The 16046-nt window shown below is 39.0% G+C and overlaps 1 protein-coding gene across 1 annotated transcript in view; it reads left to right on the plus strand.

Annotated features, from left to right (window-relative positions):
* Positions 1-16046, plus strand: part of dnaaf5 (dynein axonemal assembly factor 5) — a 99706-nt gene that overhangs the window by 41425 nt on the left and 42235 nt on the right. The window contains exons 5-6 of the mRNA XM_080206840.1: positions 9567-9799; positions 13280-13492. Of these exons, the coding sequence (XP_080062966.1) occupies positions 9567-9799; positions 13280-13492 (446 nt within the window). The remainder of the gene's footprint in view (positions 1-9566; positions 9800-13279; positions 13493-16046) is intronic.

The raw sequence follows: 16046 nt of genomic DNA on the forward strand, positions 1-16046 counted from the left end.
CCAGCAGGGGAGCAGTCGCTGGTTACCAAGAGAACTTGTATTCAACAAACCCCACAGGGAGATCAATTCGTGATTCCTCTTGGGGATTATCAGTTTCTATTTCCTGTCATCTGCAGAGGTGCCAGCATTCAAGATTAAAAGAGCTTTTAAGCACTGTAAATAGTGTTTGGGAGTTTAGTGTTTAATGTTGCTTAAAGCTATATGCAAATTTTTAGTAATTTCATTTATTGATTTTTTTTTCCTCTAACATTAACACATTTCTCCAATCTAATCCGTCATCCATTCCAATCAATCAACACTCATCAATCAACAGATTGTGTTAGCAATGTATCAACATTACTCTGTTCTGTGTAAAACATTGCATGTCATGCCATGTGTGAGGTGTTAATAGCAATGGAGTAACATTGCTATGAGCTTTACTTTTAATTAACTGAACAGATGTGTCTGACAATACTGTAGATGATATCTGCCATCTTCAAGACAGCCTCTGCTCCCACCCATCCTTGAATAACAAATGAAAAAAATTAAAAAGGTGCACGGTAAAGTTGAGTGACAGGTCCTCAGAGAGCCATTCCACCTGCCGTACAATTACTATCCCTTTAACATATTCTTTATTTTCAATGCTTGGCAAAAATAAGTATTATATTCTGAATGATGGAACTTTTCACCCAACAGAGGTAGGTAATACTACTGTAAGTAGGCTTGTACAGACTAGTGTATTAGTTTCTGGTTCATCGCTTCAGAATGAATTGACTTGCCCATGTGCTGCAAATTTTAGGAATGTTGACCTACATGTTTTGTAAGGGTAGATTTACATAGTTAGTTTACTAAGTTAAACTATTCCTACTTTGTGCTAAGGGTTACAGCAGCAGTACAAATCCAGAATCAGAAGCCAACCTGGAATATAAATTCAGTGCTGTGTCAAACCTAGCTTTGCAAGTTTTAGTCGAATTCCTGAACACTTTAAAATGCTCTCTTTGTAGAGCATGGGTTTCCACATCCCCATTGCCATCCTAGCTCTCCAAACAAAATAAATTCATAATTACGGAAAGGACCTCTGCACATGCATGTGTCCAGGCCTGGGCAGGACAGTTGTTCCATCTGGGCAGGAACGAAACAGCATAAATAGGGATCCACCTGGCTGGAACATGAACTGCAGACCAATAACAATAGTGTAATAACAGCCTAAGTACAGCTGCTTGTGCTCACTCAGTACAATCTTGTGCACTGTCTCAAATGTCCATTCACTGCCTTAAAAATATATGTTTTCTTGTATAATCGAAAGACTGTTTTTGGAAAGACTGTTTTCTTCTTCCCGGACAACTTATAAATTATAATCATTTAGCCATTAAGTAATATGAAGAAACAGTAGCAAACAGGTTCCTTGAATAGAGAGGAACATGTAGTATTGGCATAAAGCTTTAAAAAAAAACTTCCAATGGTTTGCATCAGTTTCCCACAAAAATAACTTGCGGCATAGAACTTCTGAGGAAGCTCATCTTGTATCCAGAAAAAAATGCTTTGCAATGTGCAAAACGGCTTTCAAAGTAAATAAGTTTAGGGTGTGTGTAGTGTTCATAACCCAGATGTTTCTCAAATTCTTTGCAACTTTCCAAAGTTTTGGCTCAGACCACAGCCATTTGACTGAATTAATTTGCTTTCTCAACTTTGAAGTGGTGACCAGATCCACTCGTTTTCTGCAGGCCATTTTAATCAATTTCAAAGTTCTCTGTAGTTGCAACATGTGTTGAAATACGTTATGAATATTGAGGTACAAGATATCAAAATTTGTCTAGTTTGAGAGGAGTGCATGAGAATCATGCCGATTGAGCAATTAAACAATTAGGCAGCCATCCAGAGAACCTGTCTGATGGGCAGCGACAATGTAGGTTGTTCATATTTGAGGCTTTGGGATCATTTGAGATGCATTGTAAACTGAGAATTTGTTTCGCAGCTGTGTGTGTGGTAACTTAAGTCCCTGTTTACATGGGCAAATTTGAAGATTAATTAACTCTGAGTGCTTAAAGACTTTTCGAACTTTGTGCAAAGCAATCTTGGCAAAGCAGATATGCTGTAAATTAGTAAAGATGAATGTTGTTAGGTATAATTAAATGCAATTATGGAATAAAAGAGCATTTCTTTTCAAACTCCTTCTGAAAATTTTTGCAGCAATGTGCTGCAGCGTCTGGGTGAGTGTTATTTCTGTGACTGGATTTTCTCAGACGAGAGCTGAGAGAAGCAGCAGCTTGGAACTGTGGCAAAAAGGATGCACACACCTGTGCCTGCTATCAGTTAAAGTTCAAACATAGTTGCCTCCTCCATTTCTATTTGAATTCATATAAAGAAACAACCTGCAACAAGTAGTGCCATTCACAGCCTTAAGAAACACTTCACAGTTGGTGAATTACTTTAAAATGCAATCACTTTAAGAAACAAAGCAACCAATTTGTGCACAGAAAAGTCCCACACATAGAAATAACCAGATCATCTCTTTTTAGTCATGTTGGTTAAGGAATACTGTGAGCTGTGCCCCTATGAATCTGAGATCTCCCACTTCACGCTCGACACACCTGCACCTTACTGTCATGGATGCATTTGATGAAGAATCATCACCATTTGAACTCGAGAAGACCATTGATCATTCGGAAACAGGCACCCAACAAAGATGGAATCCCAGCTGAACTGCTCAAGCATTGGAAGTCTCACCTATTGTCACACTTTTTGATGTTCTTTGCTAGGAAGGAGGCTCCATTCCACAGGAGATGCAAGTTGCATAACTCACTACACAAAAACAAAGATGACAAAAGGAGACAAGAGCACCACAGGGGCATCTCACTCATTAGCATCACGCGAAAGACTTTTGTGAGGCCTGTATTTCTACTTGCACACTGAGGGCACCTGGTTTCCATGTCAACACATCTACTGAAAGTATCATGGAATACCTACAGCACAGGAGGAGGCCATTTGGCCCATCAAAGCTGCACTGACTCTCCAACAGAGCATCTTATCCAGATCCACCTCCTGCCCTATCCCTGTAACCCCACCTATTTACCCCTGCTGGAAGTGGATCGCATCCACACTGAGGGATAATCTGTTTCTGGACGCAGAACCTGATTCATGCAGAAGGAAAGCAATTACCTCCTTTTGTTCACTCTCAAAACGTGCAAGCAATAACTGACACTTAAGACCACACTACTTGTCAACTAACATTCAGCACAAACCCATGGACTCCTGCTGTTACCTCAACTACACATCCTTGCACCCTACTTCCTGCAAGGTCATCATTCCATTCTCCCAGTTTCTCTGTTGTGTCTGTTTATGATGATGCAACCTTCCACACTAGTACTTCCAATATAGCTTTTTTTTCTCTCAATCAAGGATTTCCACCCAGCATGGTTGACTGTATATGATCCATTTCACACACCCCTGCTCCTGCCTTCCCTTCTTTGGCTTCTGTCCCGAACACTAAGTGAAACATTAATTTACTTTTTTTTTCAGTTTAGCACATTCCCCCACTAGTTTAAAAACTCATCAACTTTTTATTTCTCTTCTGTTCTGATGAGCGGTCATTGACTGGAAATGTTAACACTGTTTTTCTCAACACACTCTATCTGATTTGCTGAGCATTTCCAGCAATTTGTGTTCTTTCTTAGAATCAAGCTCATGTTTTATATGGTATATGCTCTCAGCACCTTACTGTATGGCTGTGAAAAGCGGACAACTTAGAGCTATGAAGAAAAGAAGCTCCGCAATTTTTATCTTTGCTGTTTGTGGTGTGTTATGGGTATTGTCTGGCTGGACAAAATTGGGAATATCATACAGTCCTTTCAAAGGCCTTGGTTTGTTAATACTCATTAAACAGAGATGGCTTTCTTGGATTGAGTGCATTGCAAGGTGGAAGGCCATTATATACCAAGGAATGTCTTATGGCAGGGTAGCCAGAGCCAAGTGACATCCAAAGTTCTGCTTTGAGAATGCTTGTGGATGCCTCCTGTGTACCGGCATTCACCAACACATTGACATACACTGCCGTAAGATGGCAATGGATGTCAAAGCAAAAGAAAAATCCACAATTACATCTTATAGCTTAATGTGCGGCACTTGTGGAAAAACTTACTTCTCAAGAATTGGCTTCCAACCATCAGCCTAATGAAGATACCCCATATGAATTGGATTGTTGTGGTGTATCCATCAGCTTTCATAGATGGAAGGATGGTGACGATGGTTGAAGGACAAATGTTGGTCAGGGCACCTGGTGAACTCCTCTGTGCCTCTTTGTGTCATGGAGGCTTTTGTGAGAATGCCATATCAATCAATCTGGTGGATTACATTTTGGTATTCAAAATCAGGAGGAAAGCATTTATCCAGTTACTCCCCGATGATGCTCATTTCAGTACTCCAGCTGTTAAGCACTTTGCATGTCAGCCAATTACCATATCCAAGAGAGGACAACAAAATATTCACACTGGTTTGTCCATATTCAAACATCGGGATCTTAAGATCAAACACTTCAAAATGCATCCATTCATAAATATACATTGAAGTCTTGTATTTAATTGCAATAAAACTGCTTCATCTGGTAAATCATAATCCAACAGCTAATTCCACCCAATTGGGCTAATCATGTCTGATTATCTCTCTCAATCTTTGGGCTGGGAAGAGTCAAGTCTGTAAATAAAATTGTCATGTTAGCCACTTTCAAGGGGACAATGTTGAGGTGGCGCACTGGTTAGCATTCCTGCCTCACAGCGCCAGGGACTTGGGTTTGCTTTTCAGCTTGGGTCACTGTCTGTGCAGAGTCTGCACGTTCTCCTTACTGTCTGTGTAAGTTTCCTCCGGGCGCTCTGATTTCCTCCCACAGTCTGAAATTCGTGCTGGTTAGGTGTATTGGGCCATGCTAAATTCTTCATCTGTGTACCTGAACAGGTGCTGGAGTGTGTCAACGACAGGATTTTCACAGTAACTTCATTGCAGTATTAATGTAAGCCTACTTGATACACTAATAAATACATTTTAAAACTCAATGTTAACAACAAAAATATAAATATAGATTACATAACTAGCAGGACAAGCAGATAAAAATCTAAGTAGAATTTACCTGGGTAGCAAAAATTATTTACTTATTATTAATATAGTCAATTTCTATTCATTCAAAATCCGTCTTTGCTGAGGGGGGAAATCAATTATGCAGCAATTTGAAATGAGTATCTTTTGGTAAAACAGCATGAGGGATTTTTCTTTTGTGTAATTTCATTTCAACTTCAGCCACAGGAGAGACACAGATTAATGTATGTCCATTTTATGCTGCAATATTTAAATGATAATTTCTCCAGAACAAGTTTATTTAGTTAAGCAGCTCGTAAAGTTAGATTCCAACTTTGTGTAAGACCTTTACAATCGCGTGTGACATGACCCCTGAAAACGGGAAAATATCAGCTTTTGTATCTCTTCTCACATCTTTAAATTGACTCCTAACTAATTTCTATAAAATTCTTTAAATCTTCCAAGTCTAACTTTGTTTGTCTTTTTGACCTTTCTTTTCCTTTGAGGTGCAATTAAGATGAAGGTTTCGCTATGAAGTTTGTTGAAACTACTCTTCGTTTTGAATATAGTGTTTTGATATGGCATGAGGTTGTGTATGTGTTATGTACTTGTATGTTGGATAAATAACAAGGAATATAGGAATGTGACCCAGTAGTTTTACACTACAGCTCAAAGTAAAAGATTTTTTTGAACCTTGGGGCAACTTTTGGCTTATAATAATTCTTCATTGACCACCGTGGCCTGCTTTCAAGTTAATGAACCTGGCATTCTAGCCTTTCCATTCTTTGATCAGAGTGACAGCTAGAGGAAAAGTGAAGTCAGCCCGAGTCCTTAGTTGTAGCCAGGCAATGGAATGATTTTTCATCCAGCACAGCGGTTGTCGCCTTGAGATACAGGTGCAGACAATTAATAGCCAGTCTTTGACAACAGGTAGCTGGGAGGCAAATGGCTGAACTAGTGGACTCAAGTGAAGAATATGTTTAAAAGAATGGTCAGAATCTGAAAATCCTGCCTGAGGACAAAAGGGGAGTGCCTGTTCATATTTCTTTTTCAAGCACTAGTTATTACCTAACCTTTTACCATCTATTGACATGTAATTATACAGTACAATTGTTTTTGTTCAGTTTTTTTTTCCTCTTCCTCCCCGCCATCCCCCCTTTTCTCTCTTTCCCATACTCACGCCAATTGTCAGCACTTTTTTTTTTCTCTGCCTCACTCATCTTAGACACCTTATCTACAACGTGCGCCACTTTCCAACCAAAAAGGCTTAGTGTTTTGCTCGTCCTGCACTCATCAATTGCTTGGAGCTATACAGCAGAAACTGAGTTGAAGTTTCCTTGAGATTATTTCCCCTTTTGCTTCCTTACTGATGGTGAAACGGTGCACATCGCTTGCAACTTTGTTAGCAGTATAGAAGATTGTGGATGCAAGTTTTTAACCTGCTTGGGTTTGACAGGAGTTTAAAGCAGTCTTTAAAATTGTTTCTGTGTTGCATCAGTAAATTAAGAATTATCTGTGAGGAATTGTACAGTCGATAGAACCTAAATTTCAACAACAACTTGTACCTTTAACATCCCAAAGCACTTTGCAGGAACATTATAAAACAAAACAAAAAGGACATCTGAAAGCACCTGGCAGCCAATGGAATGCTTTTGAAGTATTGTCACTGATGTAACGTATAAAATGTGACAACCAGCTTGAGCACAGTGAGATCTTAAAAACAGCAATGTAATAATGATCAGATAATCTGTTTTTGTGATGTTGATTGGGGGATCAATACCAAGTCAGACACCTGTCTTCCCTCAAAATAATGCTACAGAATCTTTTACATTCACTGGAGAGGAAGAGTAATGCCTCAATTTAATATCTTATCCACTGTGAGCCTCAAACAGTAGTGCTCCCTCAGTGCTGTGCTGAAGTGTCACCCTTGATTTTGATTCAAGTCTGTTGAGTGGGGTTGAACCTATGACCATATAACTGAACTGCAACTGACAAATTCTTGAAATCGGTCATGATGATAGTATTGCTGAATCCAAGTCGGCTGCAATAGGGTGTTCTGTACTGTCTGTGGACTGCTATTTTGTCCTTGTTCTCAGAATCTTGCCTAATGGTTTGCAGCACTTTAGTAATTGTAAAGAATGTGTGTTTTGCAACCTGAAATGAAAACTCAACACTTGCAAACTACTTGAGACTAAATCATGTTTTCATTATCCTGTGCAAGAACTTGCTAGGAACTGATCGGATAGCTGGGGAGAACTTTTTCTATTCGTGGGCCAGTCTTGTACAAAGGCACATAAGTTGAAATCCAGGCCATTTAGATGAACAGTTAGGAAACACTTGATCACTCAGAGGGCAATCTGATTGTAGAACACGATTCCACAAAGAAACAGTAGCCGGTAGCTTGATGTTAAATCGAGAATTTTATTAGTATGAATGGTTATGGAGGCAAATCAGGGCTGGAGATGAGATACAGCTCAGGCGTGATCTCATTGAGTAGGGCAGCATGGTGGCACAGTGGTTAGCACACTGCTGCCTCACATTGCCAGGGACTTGGGTTTGATTCCTGGCTTAGGTCAGTCTGTGCAGTGTCTGCATGTTCTCTGTGACTGCCTGGGTTCCCTCTGTAGTCCAAAAAATGTGCTAGTTAGGTACATTGACAATGCCAAATTCTCCTCAGTGTACCTAAACAGCGTCGGATTGTGGTGACATGGGGATTTTCACAGTAACTTCATTGCAGTGTTAATGTAAGCCCACTTATGACACTAATAAATAAATGTTAAACTTTAGTGGAAAAGGCTTGAGGGACTGAATGACCTACACCTTTTTCCAAGCAAGTCAGAAATCATTACTTTTGCAAGCATAAACTTGTAATTTATATTAAATGTTCTTAGTTTCTACAAGAATTTTGAAATATATCTCTGTTCTCATCAGAATCATTGCAGGAGTTGCTGCCTCCTGGTGTTAAAAACTTGGGATAATTTGAACGTTTTCATAATGCAGAATATTTTTTAAGTTCATTTCAGTAATTGTTGTGCATTGGGCTAGGACTTCCTGATTGACCGAAAATCAGACCAGAGTTCTCCAGCTAATTGGTCATTTTTTTCCCACTCTCCTATGTGCCACATGTTCATCAATTTTCTTTTGTTAATTTATTTGTTCAAGAATAAAGGACATTAGTCATGGCCTTGTGATGAAGTGTCCCTAAATAACAGGAGGCTGCTGGACAGTAATGATCTTGCTGGCAGCTAGTGAATTCAGCTTAGACTTGAGTTTGTCTGTGTATTAAAACCATGAATGGTGCTAGGAAAGCTTTCATTGTGTTGCTGTAACTTATAATTACAGAACCGCAAAACATTAAACAGAAGATTCTGCACTGTCTGAGTGCTGTAGTCTGTTATTTGTCCTGGAAGGCAGAGGTTAAAGCCATTATCGGGTTTGTGGGTGCATGCGCTCCACAATTTAAAACCTCAAAGAATTGCAGGGTTGCTATGCATCTGAAATAAATCACACATATTTAATCCAGGTGTGTGCTCTGAAGTTTTTCAATTGGAAATTTGTTTATTGTAAAGAAAGAGCTGGTATTTATATAGGGTTAGCACAGCTTCCGTACCATTCTGCTCCCCACAAAAGCTCTCAACAGCCAGTGAAGTACTTTTGTAGTGTTGTCAGGATTGTAACGTAGGTCGACGTAGCAGTGAAATGATGCAATACCTCTCAAACAGTGATGGAATAATGGCCATAATGGGGAGTGGGTTAGCTCAGTTGGCTGGACAACTGGTTCATGATGCAATGTGGCGCCAGTAGCATGGGTTCAATTCCTATATTGGCTGAGGTTATTCATGAAGTCCCCACTTTCCTCAGCCTTGCCCCTTGCCTGAGGTGTGGTGATCCTCGTGATAAATTCCCACCAGTCAGCTCTCCCTTTCAAAGGAGAGAGAGCAGCCTGTGGCCATCTGGGACTGTGGTGAAATAAAATAATTAAATATAAGATTACAATTAGACATTCGTGTTTGTAGAAAAAAAGTCCCAAAGTTTTGTGAAAAGAGTTGACATTTCACACCTAGACAAGTTTGAGTTTGCCGCGTTTACTCTCAAAGGTGTTAGAGTCCATCTCTTGGCAATCTTGTTTAAAGGCCTGAATGGCCAAATATTGATTGAGGGATCGATGTTGGCTCGGGTACTGGAATGAAAAGATTCTGCTCTTTAAATAATGCCTTTTATATCAACTTGAGGCAGATCTTCGTTCAAGATTTCGTGCTGATGACTGTGTAGCAGAGTTGTGTTGGTGAATTTTCATTCAACTTCCTTCAGATCTTCAGCCAGTAATGAAAACTTGTGACATATGTTCCATTGGTTTTTGACTTATTTGAAGAAGGTGACTAATATCATTATCTGCTACCTGTACTGCCTCCCCCCCCGCCACCCTTAAGCTTTTCATACAAAGGTTGACCATTATTTTACCTCTGCCTGTTGTAATCTGACAATTAAGTTTAGACTGGATTTTTGTTTTTTTTTGCTTTTAGCAGAACGCCCTTGCCTTGGATGCCGAGAGCTGGTGTTTCGGAACTTGTCCAAAATTTTGCCCGCCGTTAGCCGAGACATGACTGACTGGGTTCCTGCAACACGAGTTAAAGCATCCCAGCTCTTGATTGTGTTACTGCTCCATGCTGAGGATCACATCACACAACACATGGAGCTACTGCTAAGTACCATGTATCGGTCATGTTCAGATGAGGAGACATCTGTGGTTCAGAACGTACGTAGATGTCTTTTACTGCTCTCCTGCATGACTAATATTTCAGTTAGCATCAATGACGATTTCATACTAAAGTCTTTGATTTCATATGCAATTGTAAACAACTTTATAAGAATTAGTCTGTAATTGCATGCCACATATCTGTAGAAGCTATTTCTAGTAAAACATCCAGTGAAAAATCCTGGCACGCAAAACGGGAGAAAAAGGCCCCAATTAGTTAGCACAATTGAAGTTCGTAGGATAAAATGGACAATAGTGGCACAGATACAAAATTAGTTGAGCAGAAATTTGTTGCGAATGGCTGAGGTACACCATGAACTTCCTGAAAATTTAGAGCTGGAACCAATGCTATCTTTGATAAGGACTATGACTTGAATATATGGATAGAAGGCACTATTATAAAATTTGCCAATGACTGGAAGCGTATTAAGAAATTTAGGGAGATAATAATAGATTTCAAAGAGACATCGCCAGGCTGGAGGAATGGCAGGACACCTGGCAGATGAAGTTGGACACAGAAATGTGTGAGGTAATGGATCTTGTTGGAAAGAATGAGAAGCAACAGTAACTTCAGCATACTGAATGGTAAAACTTATAAACCAGATACAAGAACAGAGAGATCTGGGGTGTTTGTGCGCACATGTTAATGGTGGCGGGAGAGGCTAACAAAGCAGTTGATAAAGGATATGGGATTCTGAGCTTTTTTAAATAGAGGCATAGAGTACAAAAGCCAGTGCCAGTTTGTTCTCAGCTGCAGTAATGTCTCCAATTCTGGGCACCATTTTTTAAGGAAGATGCTTTGGAGATTTACAGGAATGGTTCTGCAGATGTGGGATTACAGTTGCATGGATAAACTGGAGAGGCTGAGATTGTTTCCTTAAAGTAGAGAAGGTGAAAAGGAGATTTGAGAGCAGAGTTTACAATCAAGCAACGTTTAGGTAGTATAAATAGAGGGAAACTGTTTTCAGTGACTGTAGGATGGATAACCAGCTGGCTCAGATTTCAAGTGATTGGCCAAAGGGCCAGCAATGACATGAGGAAAAACATTTTCACACAAATCTTAGGAATGCACTACATGAGAGGATGGTGAATACAGATTCAATCGTTGTAAAAATATATTGCATAAATACCTGAAGGGGGAAAATATGCATGGGAAAGAGCAGGGGAGTGGGATGAAATGGGTTGTACTTTCAAAGAGCCAGTGTGTACTCAGTGGGTTAGATGACGAACACCTGTATTATACTATATGGTTCATCAGAAACGACAACAATAGTTTGCATTTACGTATTGCCTAAGATCAGAGCCTTATTAAATAAAAATTTTCACTGAATCCATTATGAAAGATTATAACAAAGAAAATTGACAAGTGGAAATGTTTAGGAATGGAAATCCAGAATTTAAGATCTAGGTAGCCAGAGGCATGGCCACCAATGGTGAATGAAGGATATCAAGAATGCGGTTTAGAAACATTTTTCATAAGTGTGCCTCCACTTGTAGTATTAATTTAACATTTTAATTGCTGAGCAACCTGTGATTCAGTTTAATTTGTACTTTTTTTTCATAAAAACTGTTCTATTTTGTTACGTGCTGGTTGGATGCATTGGCCTTGCTAAATTCTCCCTCAGTGTATCCAAACAGGCACTAGAGTGTGACAACTAGGAGATTTTCATAGTAACTTCGTTGCAGTGTTAATATAAACCTACTTGTGACACTAATAAATTAATAGTTATTTTATAATGCATTTTTTTGGTAAGATCTTTTGTTTTTCCTGCAACTTAGGATGAGAAACATTCATGGTAACAACTGTAGTCCTTTAATCTACCACTTGTTCTGCCAATGCTATTGCCGGTGCGGTTTACAGTGATGAGTGTTGGAAAATAAATAATGGAGTAAACCAGTAGCCTTAAGTGCTAGCAGATTTAAACGTTTTGTTTTCCAAATGCAGCTTCCCAAATGTAAGATGGTGCATTTGTTTCTCAGGACTGCCTATCACTCTGACCCCTTCAGTTCAGTACCTCCATGTTACTGGATAGAGTGGTACAGGGAAATAAGTCTTTGCAGCCTCCTTGGGAACCATTTCCATGGGGAAAGTTCTGTCTTAAAATGCTTTTAACAAAAAAATAGAGAGGAACACTTGTATTCTTGTTCATGGCAGACTTTCATTATGTTGCCATGCCTTACATTCACAGAGCATCTTGCTTTGCCAACTTTGTATTCAGTTACATACTGAACTAGCCTGTATAACATTGCTTATACTGCTCTTGTCTGCTGCCATAAACTTGCTTTCTCCTGAGATTTTAAAGGGGATGAACCTGTCCAAGTTCATTGTTTACCTTCTTTGGCAAGTACTTAATAACAAACATGTTATTGAAAAGAAGTAGTGTTTCCTACGTACTTCCATTTGGGGAGATGGGGGGAGAGGCAGCAGTCCTTCAATCTCCACAGTAGCAAACAAAGTGTATTAACAGAGACCCTATTGTACAAAATGCAATTGATTCCCATTAATATAAATAGTGCTGTGAATAAGTGAGAAATAATTACGATTATATATTCAAAATGGTTTCACTTGAGGGTGTAATTTTTCTCATACGAGTTGTTCAGAATAAAAGCACATGGGTAAAAGAGATTGATAGGTGGGCAGATTTTCTGAAGGTTCTGCCTTTTTTGATTGTTAAAGCTGCAACATGCCATTTGTTGTTTTTCAGCATGAGAAATGACTTTGACTTTCATATCCTTCAAGATGACATGTAATGTTTTTGTGAATTATTACACTAGTCACTGAGACATAAGCACTTCCTAACACACATACGCACTAGAACAATTTTGTTGGAAGAAACAATAACCATAATGCAATTAAATGTTTTTTGTTTGCTGGGTGAAGCTAAAAACAATTTCCAGCTCAAAGTGTAAGCAATACAAATTCCACATCACTCATATCAGAAGTAATTGTTTGGCCTGTATTTTTTAAAGTTTATTTATTGCTGTCACAAATAGGGCTCACATTAACACTGCAATAAAGTTACTGTGAAAATCCCCTTATCGCCACACTCTGGCGCCTGTTCAGGTAACACTTACGGAGAACTTAGCAGGGTCAATATCCTTAACCAGCACGTCTTTTGGATTGTGAGAGGAAACCGGAGCATCCAGAGAAAACCCATGTGGACACGGAGAATGTGCAGACTCCACATGGTGACCCAGGCCAGGAATTGAACTCTGTGAGGCAGCAGTGCTAAACCACTGTGCCACCATACCACCCTCATTTTCCTATGTATTTTATCGCATTATGTATGACAACAAACTATAAAAATCTAATTGTAGTCAAATATTGTAGATAAATAGGAACTTGTAAATGATTTTGTAATACTTGCTGTGGAATATATATTTTAAACAAATTGGATACTTTCCTGGCTTTGAAATGCATCAGGTTTTTGAAAGTTTTCAGTTGCTATCTCTGATTTCTTGATACTTCTATCATTCCAGTCTGTGAAGGCAGCGGAGTTCATTGGAGTTTTTGTGGATCCCGAGGTCTTTTTGAAATTGATTCTGACGGCTCTGGAGAAATCAGCCTGCTCTGCTCACCTGATAGTACTGGGCGCAGTCATTAGAGGCAGCTCAGCGCAAGCGCTACACCCACATCTGTTAAGAATTGGAGCAACTCTGGCACTTCCTGACACATGCCAAGTATCCCAAAAGGTAAATGTTAACAGAAATGAAGGTTTGTCACATAGAAATCTTGCAGTGTAGTTTTCTCAAAATTTCATAGTTTTCCTACAAAACTGAAATACTGGAGTTGCTGGAAATCTGAAATAGAAATGGAAAATGCTGAAGGTACTTAGCTGATCGGACAGCGTCTGTGGAGAAAGAAGCAGCGTTACAATTTCTTGTTTATAACTTTTCATCAGAACAAGTGGAGGGGGGATTAGCAAACAGTGAGGAGTGCAGTCCAATATTGCAGTTGTTGCCTGTTTCTCCATTTATTTGCCAGATGCTAGTGGTGCCAAGTATGGATCAATGTTGCTAGAGAAGACATTTGAGTGAAGTATGCAGGTCAGTGCTGTAAATGGTTGCTATGAAAAGTGCATCTGAACTGTTGACTATTGGAAGAAGGGATGGGAAAGAGGAAAAAGTTTTCCAGACAGCAGGCAATTTTTGTTGAAAAGAAGGAAATGTTCAGTGCTGGTTTATTTATTGCTGTCAACTGAACTTTTTTTTTCGATACTGAGGCTTTTGCATACCAGGTCTAATGAAAGGATTTGTGATTCTAAGCCAAAAATGACTGATGGGAGTTCATGAATTTTGCACAGGATTACCTAAACAGCTTTTCAGAAAATAAGCATCCTATTGACACATTGAACATTGTGCCTAACTGTTTTGTGACACACTTTTAAGCACTTTTGAGCTTTCTCTACCTGTTTTCCTGGATGTGGTAGTAGGGAAGAAGGAATCCAAAGAGGAAAACATAGATTCCAAGTTAGCTGAGTGGCAGGAAAAAGAGTAGCGGGTGACTGGTTGTTTCTCGGACTGGTGAAAATAAGTACAGAATTGCAAAATGTGCATAGGAGCAGATGGGTTCCTGGGATATGTGTGCACTAACGTTCTAAGGTTGGGAAAGTGTTTAGTAAGGTATGTGGTTACTTGGGTTATGTAATTAGGTGCTTCGAGTACAGAACGAAGGAAGTTGTCTGTGTAAAACAGGTGTAATACTTCAGCCTCAATTGGAGTATTATGTCCTATTCTGGGAATCACATTCAGGAAAGATATGAAGGCACTGGCGAGGATGCAAAAAAAGATTAAGAGAATAGATTTCGGAAGTAGGGTTGTTCTCCTTAGAGAAGAGAAGGGGTTCAGAATCATGAGTCTGGTCAGAGAAGTGAAAGAGAAAAAGAAAAGTGCATGTTTAGTTCAACATTGACGAACCTTAAAACATTTTTCTTCTGGCGTAATAATTTTAGTTCAATGTAATCATTTTCTCTTCTACCATTGCAGCACGCCACTGACTTTGGCATTAAATTAGACAGCATTGAGATTTCGTGGTTCTGCTAATTGCTTTGACCTCCTTATTTGCCTTGCATTTGTCATTGCTAAATTCATAGATAATCCAATTAATAATGAAGCAGGCATATTTCCAAAACATTTCAATGTTTTTGTCAACTCTACATAATTATTTTTGTATTTCAAGGTTTACATTAATTTTAAAAGCTGGAGTATTGAGCCTGAAGAAGTGTCATACTGGGCGTTCAGCCAACCCTGTAGCCCAGGTTGTTTGAAAGGCTTGTCACAAACTAAAATAACAGTGAATCAGGCTATCAAAACGCTGACATAAATTACGCTGGTCTCCCCACCCTTTGTAATTCCTCCACAACCAACGTCATGCAGGACAACAATTGGAACCGATTGGGATATAATTCACGCGATCAGGCTACCATGAGTTGTTATCTGTACGTTTTACTAATTATTTCCAGATCAGTTTGCAAATTTGGACATGTAATAACATTTGAACTGTCAGGCATTGAGAAATTTGTTTTGTTGCATGTATCAGAAACTCATTTACTTGCGTTTGAAACAGTGCATGAACCTTTAGAATGGACTGTACTATAATTTCATATTATAATTGAAATATTTCAGCTGAGGGTCTGCATGAACTAAGCACAGTTTGGTTAAAGCACCACAATTCATTAAATGAAACAATGCTGTGTTTCTTTCATTTAATCTCACAAATATTAATGTGACATGAATTTGTACATTTGGCATCGGTAAGCAAAGGTGGGGAAAGGTTGGGACACTATTAGTGGATTCTGGTAGACCTGTTTGGAATAAGTTATCATCACTTACTCACGAGGTACTAGCTGTCAGTGAGGAGGTTGTTGGAAACTTAAAAGTACATTGAAAGGATTATGCCTATTACAATAATAATGCCAAATGTCAGGTGTCAAATGTATCTTTACTGTTACAATAATTTTGTACTACTAAAATAAAAATTAAAACATATTGAACCCTTAATTTCTACTTTTTTTGTCTGCTTTTGCTGGTTAACTTGCATTTATTTCTAGCTCCCTACCCTTCCCTCAATTTTCCTAAATATACTGTTTTATACTGAGGTAGTTTTATTGTGTCCTCGCAGCCTCTATGGTACTTAGCTCAAGTGACTAATCCTCTTGTTGATCACTGAGGACCAAGTCAATGCTTATTTTGGTTGGATAATCATATGTACTCGATTTGCAGCAGTTTCCATTGCTGTGAAGGAAAT

This window comes from Carcharhinus amblyrhynchos, chromosome 18, assembly GCF_965287045.1.
Source record: "Carcharhinus amblyrhynchos chromosome 18, sCarAmb.v2.hapA, whole genome shotgun sequence".
Taxonomy (NCBI): domain Eukaryota; kingdom Metazoa; phylum Chordata; class Chondrichthyes; order Carcharhiniformes; family Carcharhinidae; genus Carcharhinus; species Carcharhinus amblyrhynchos.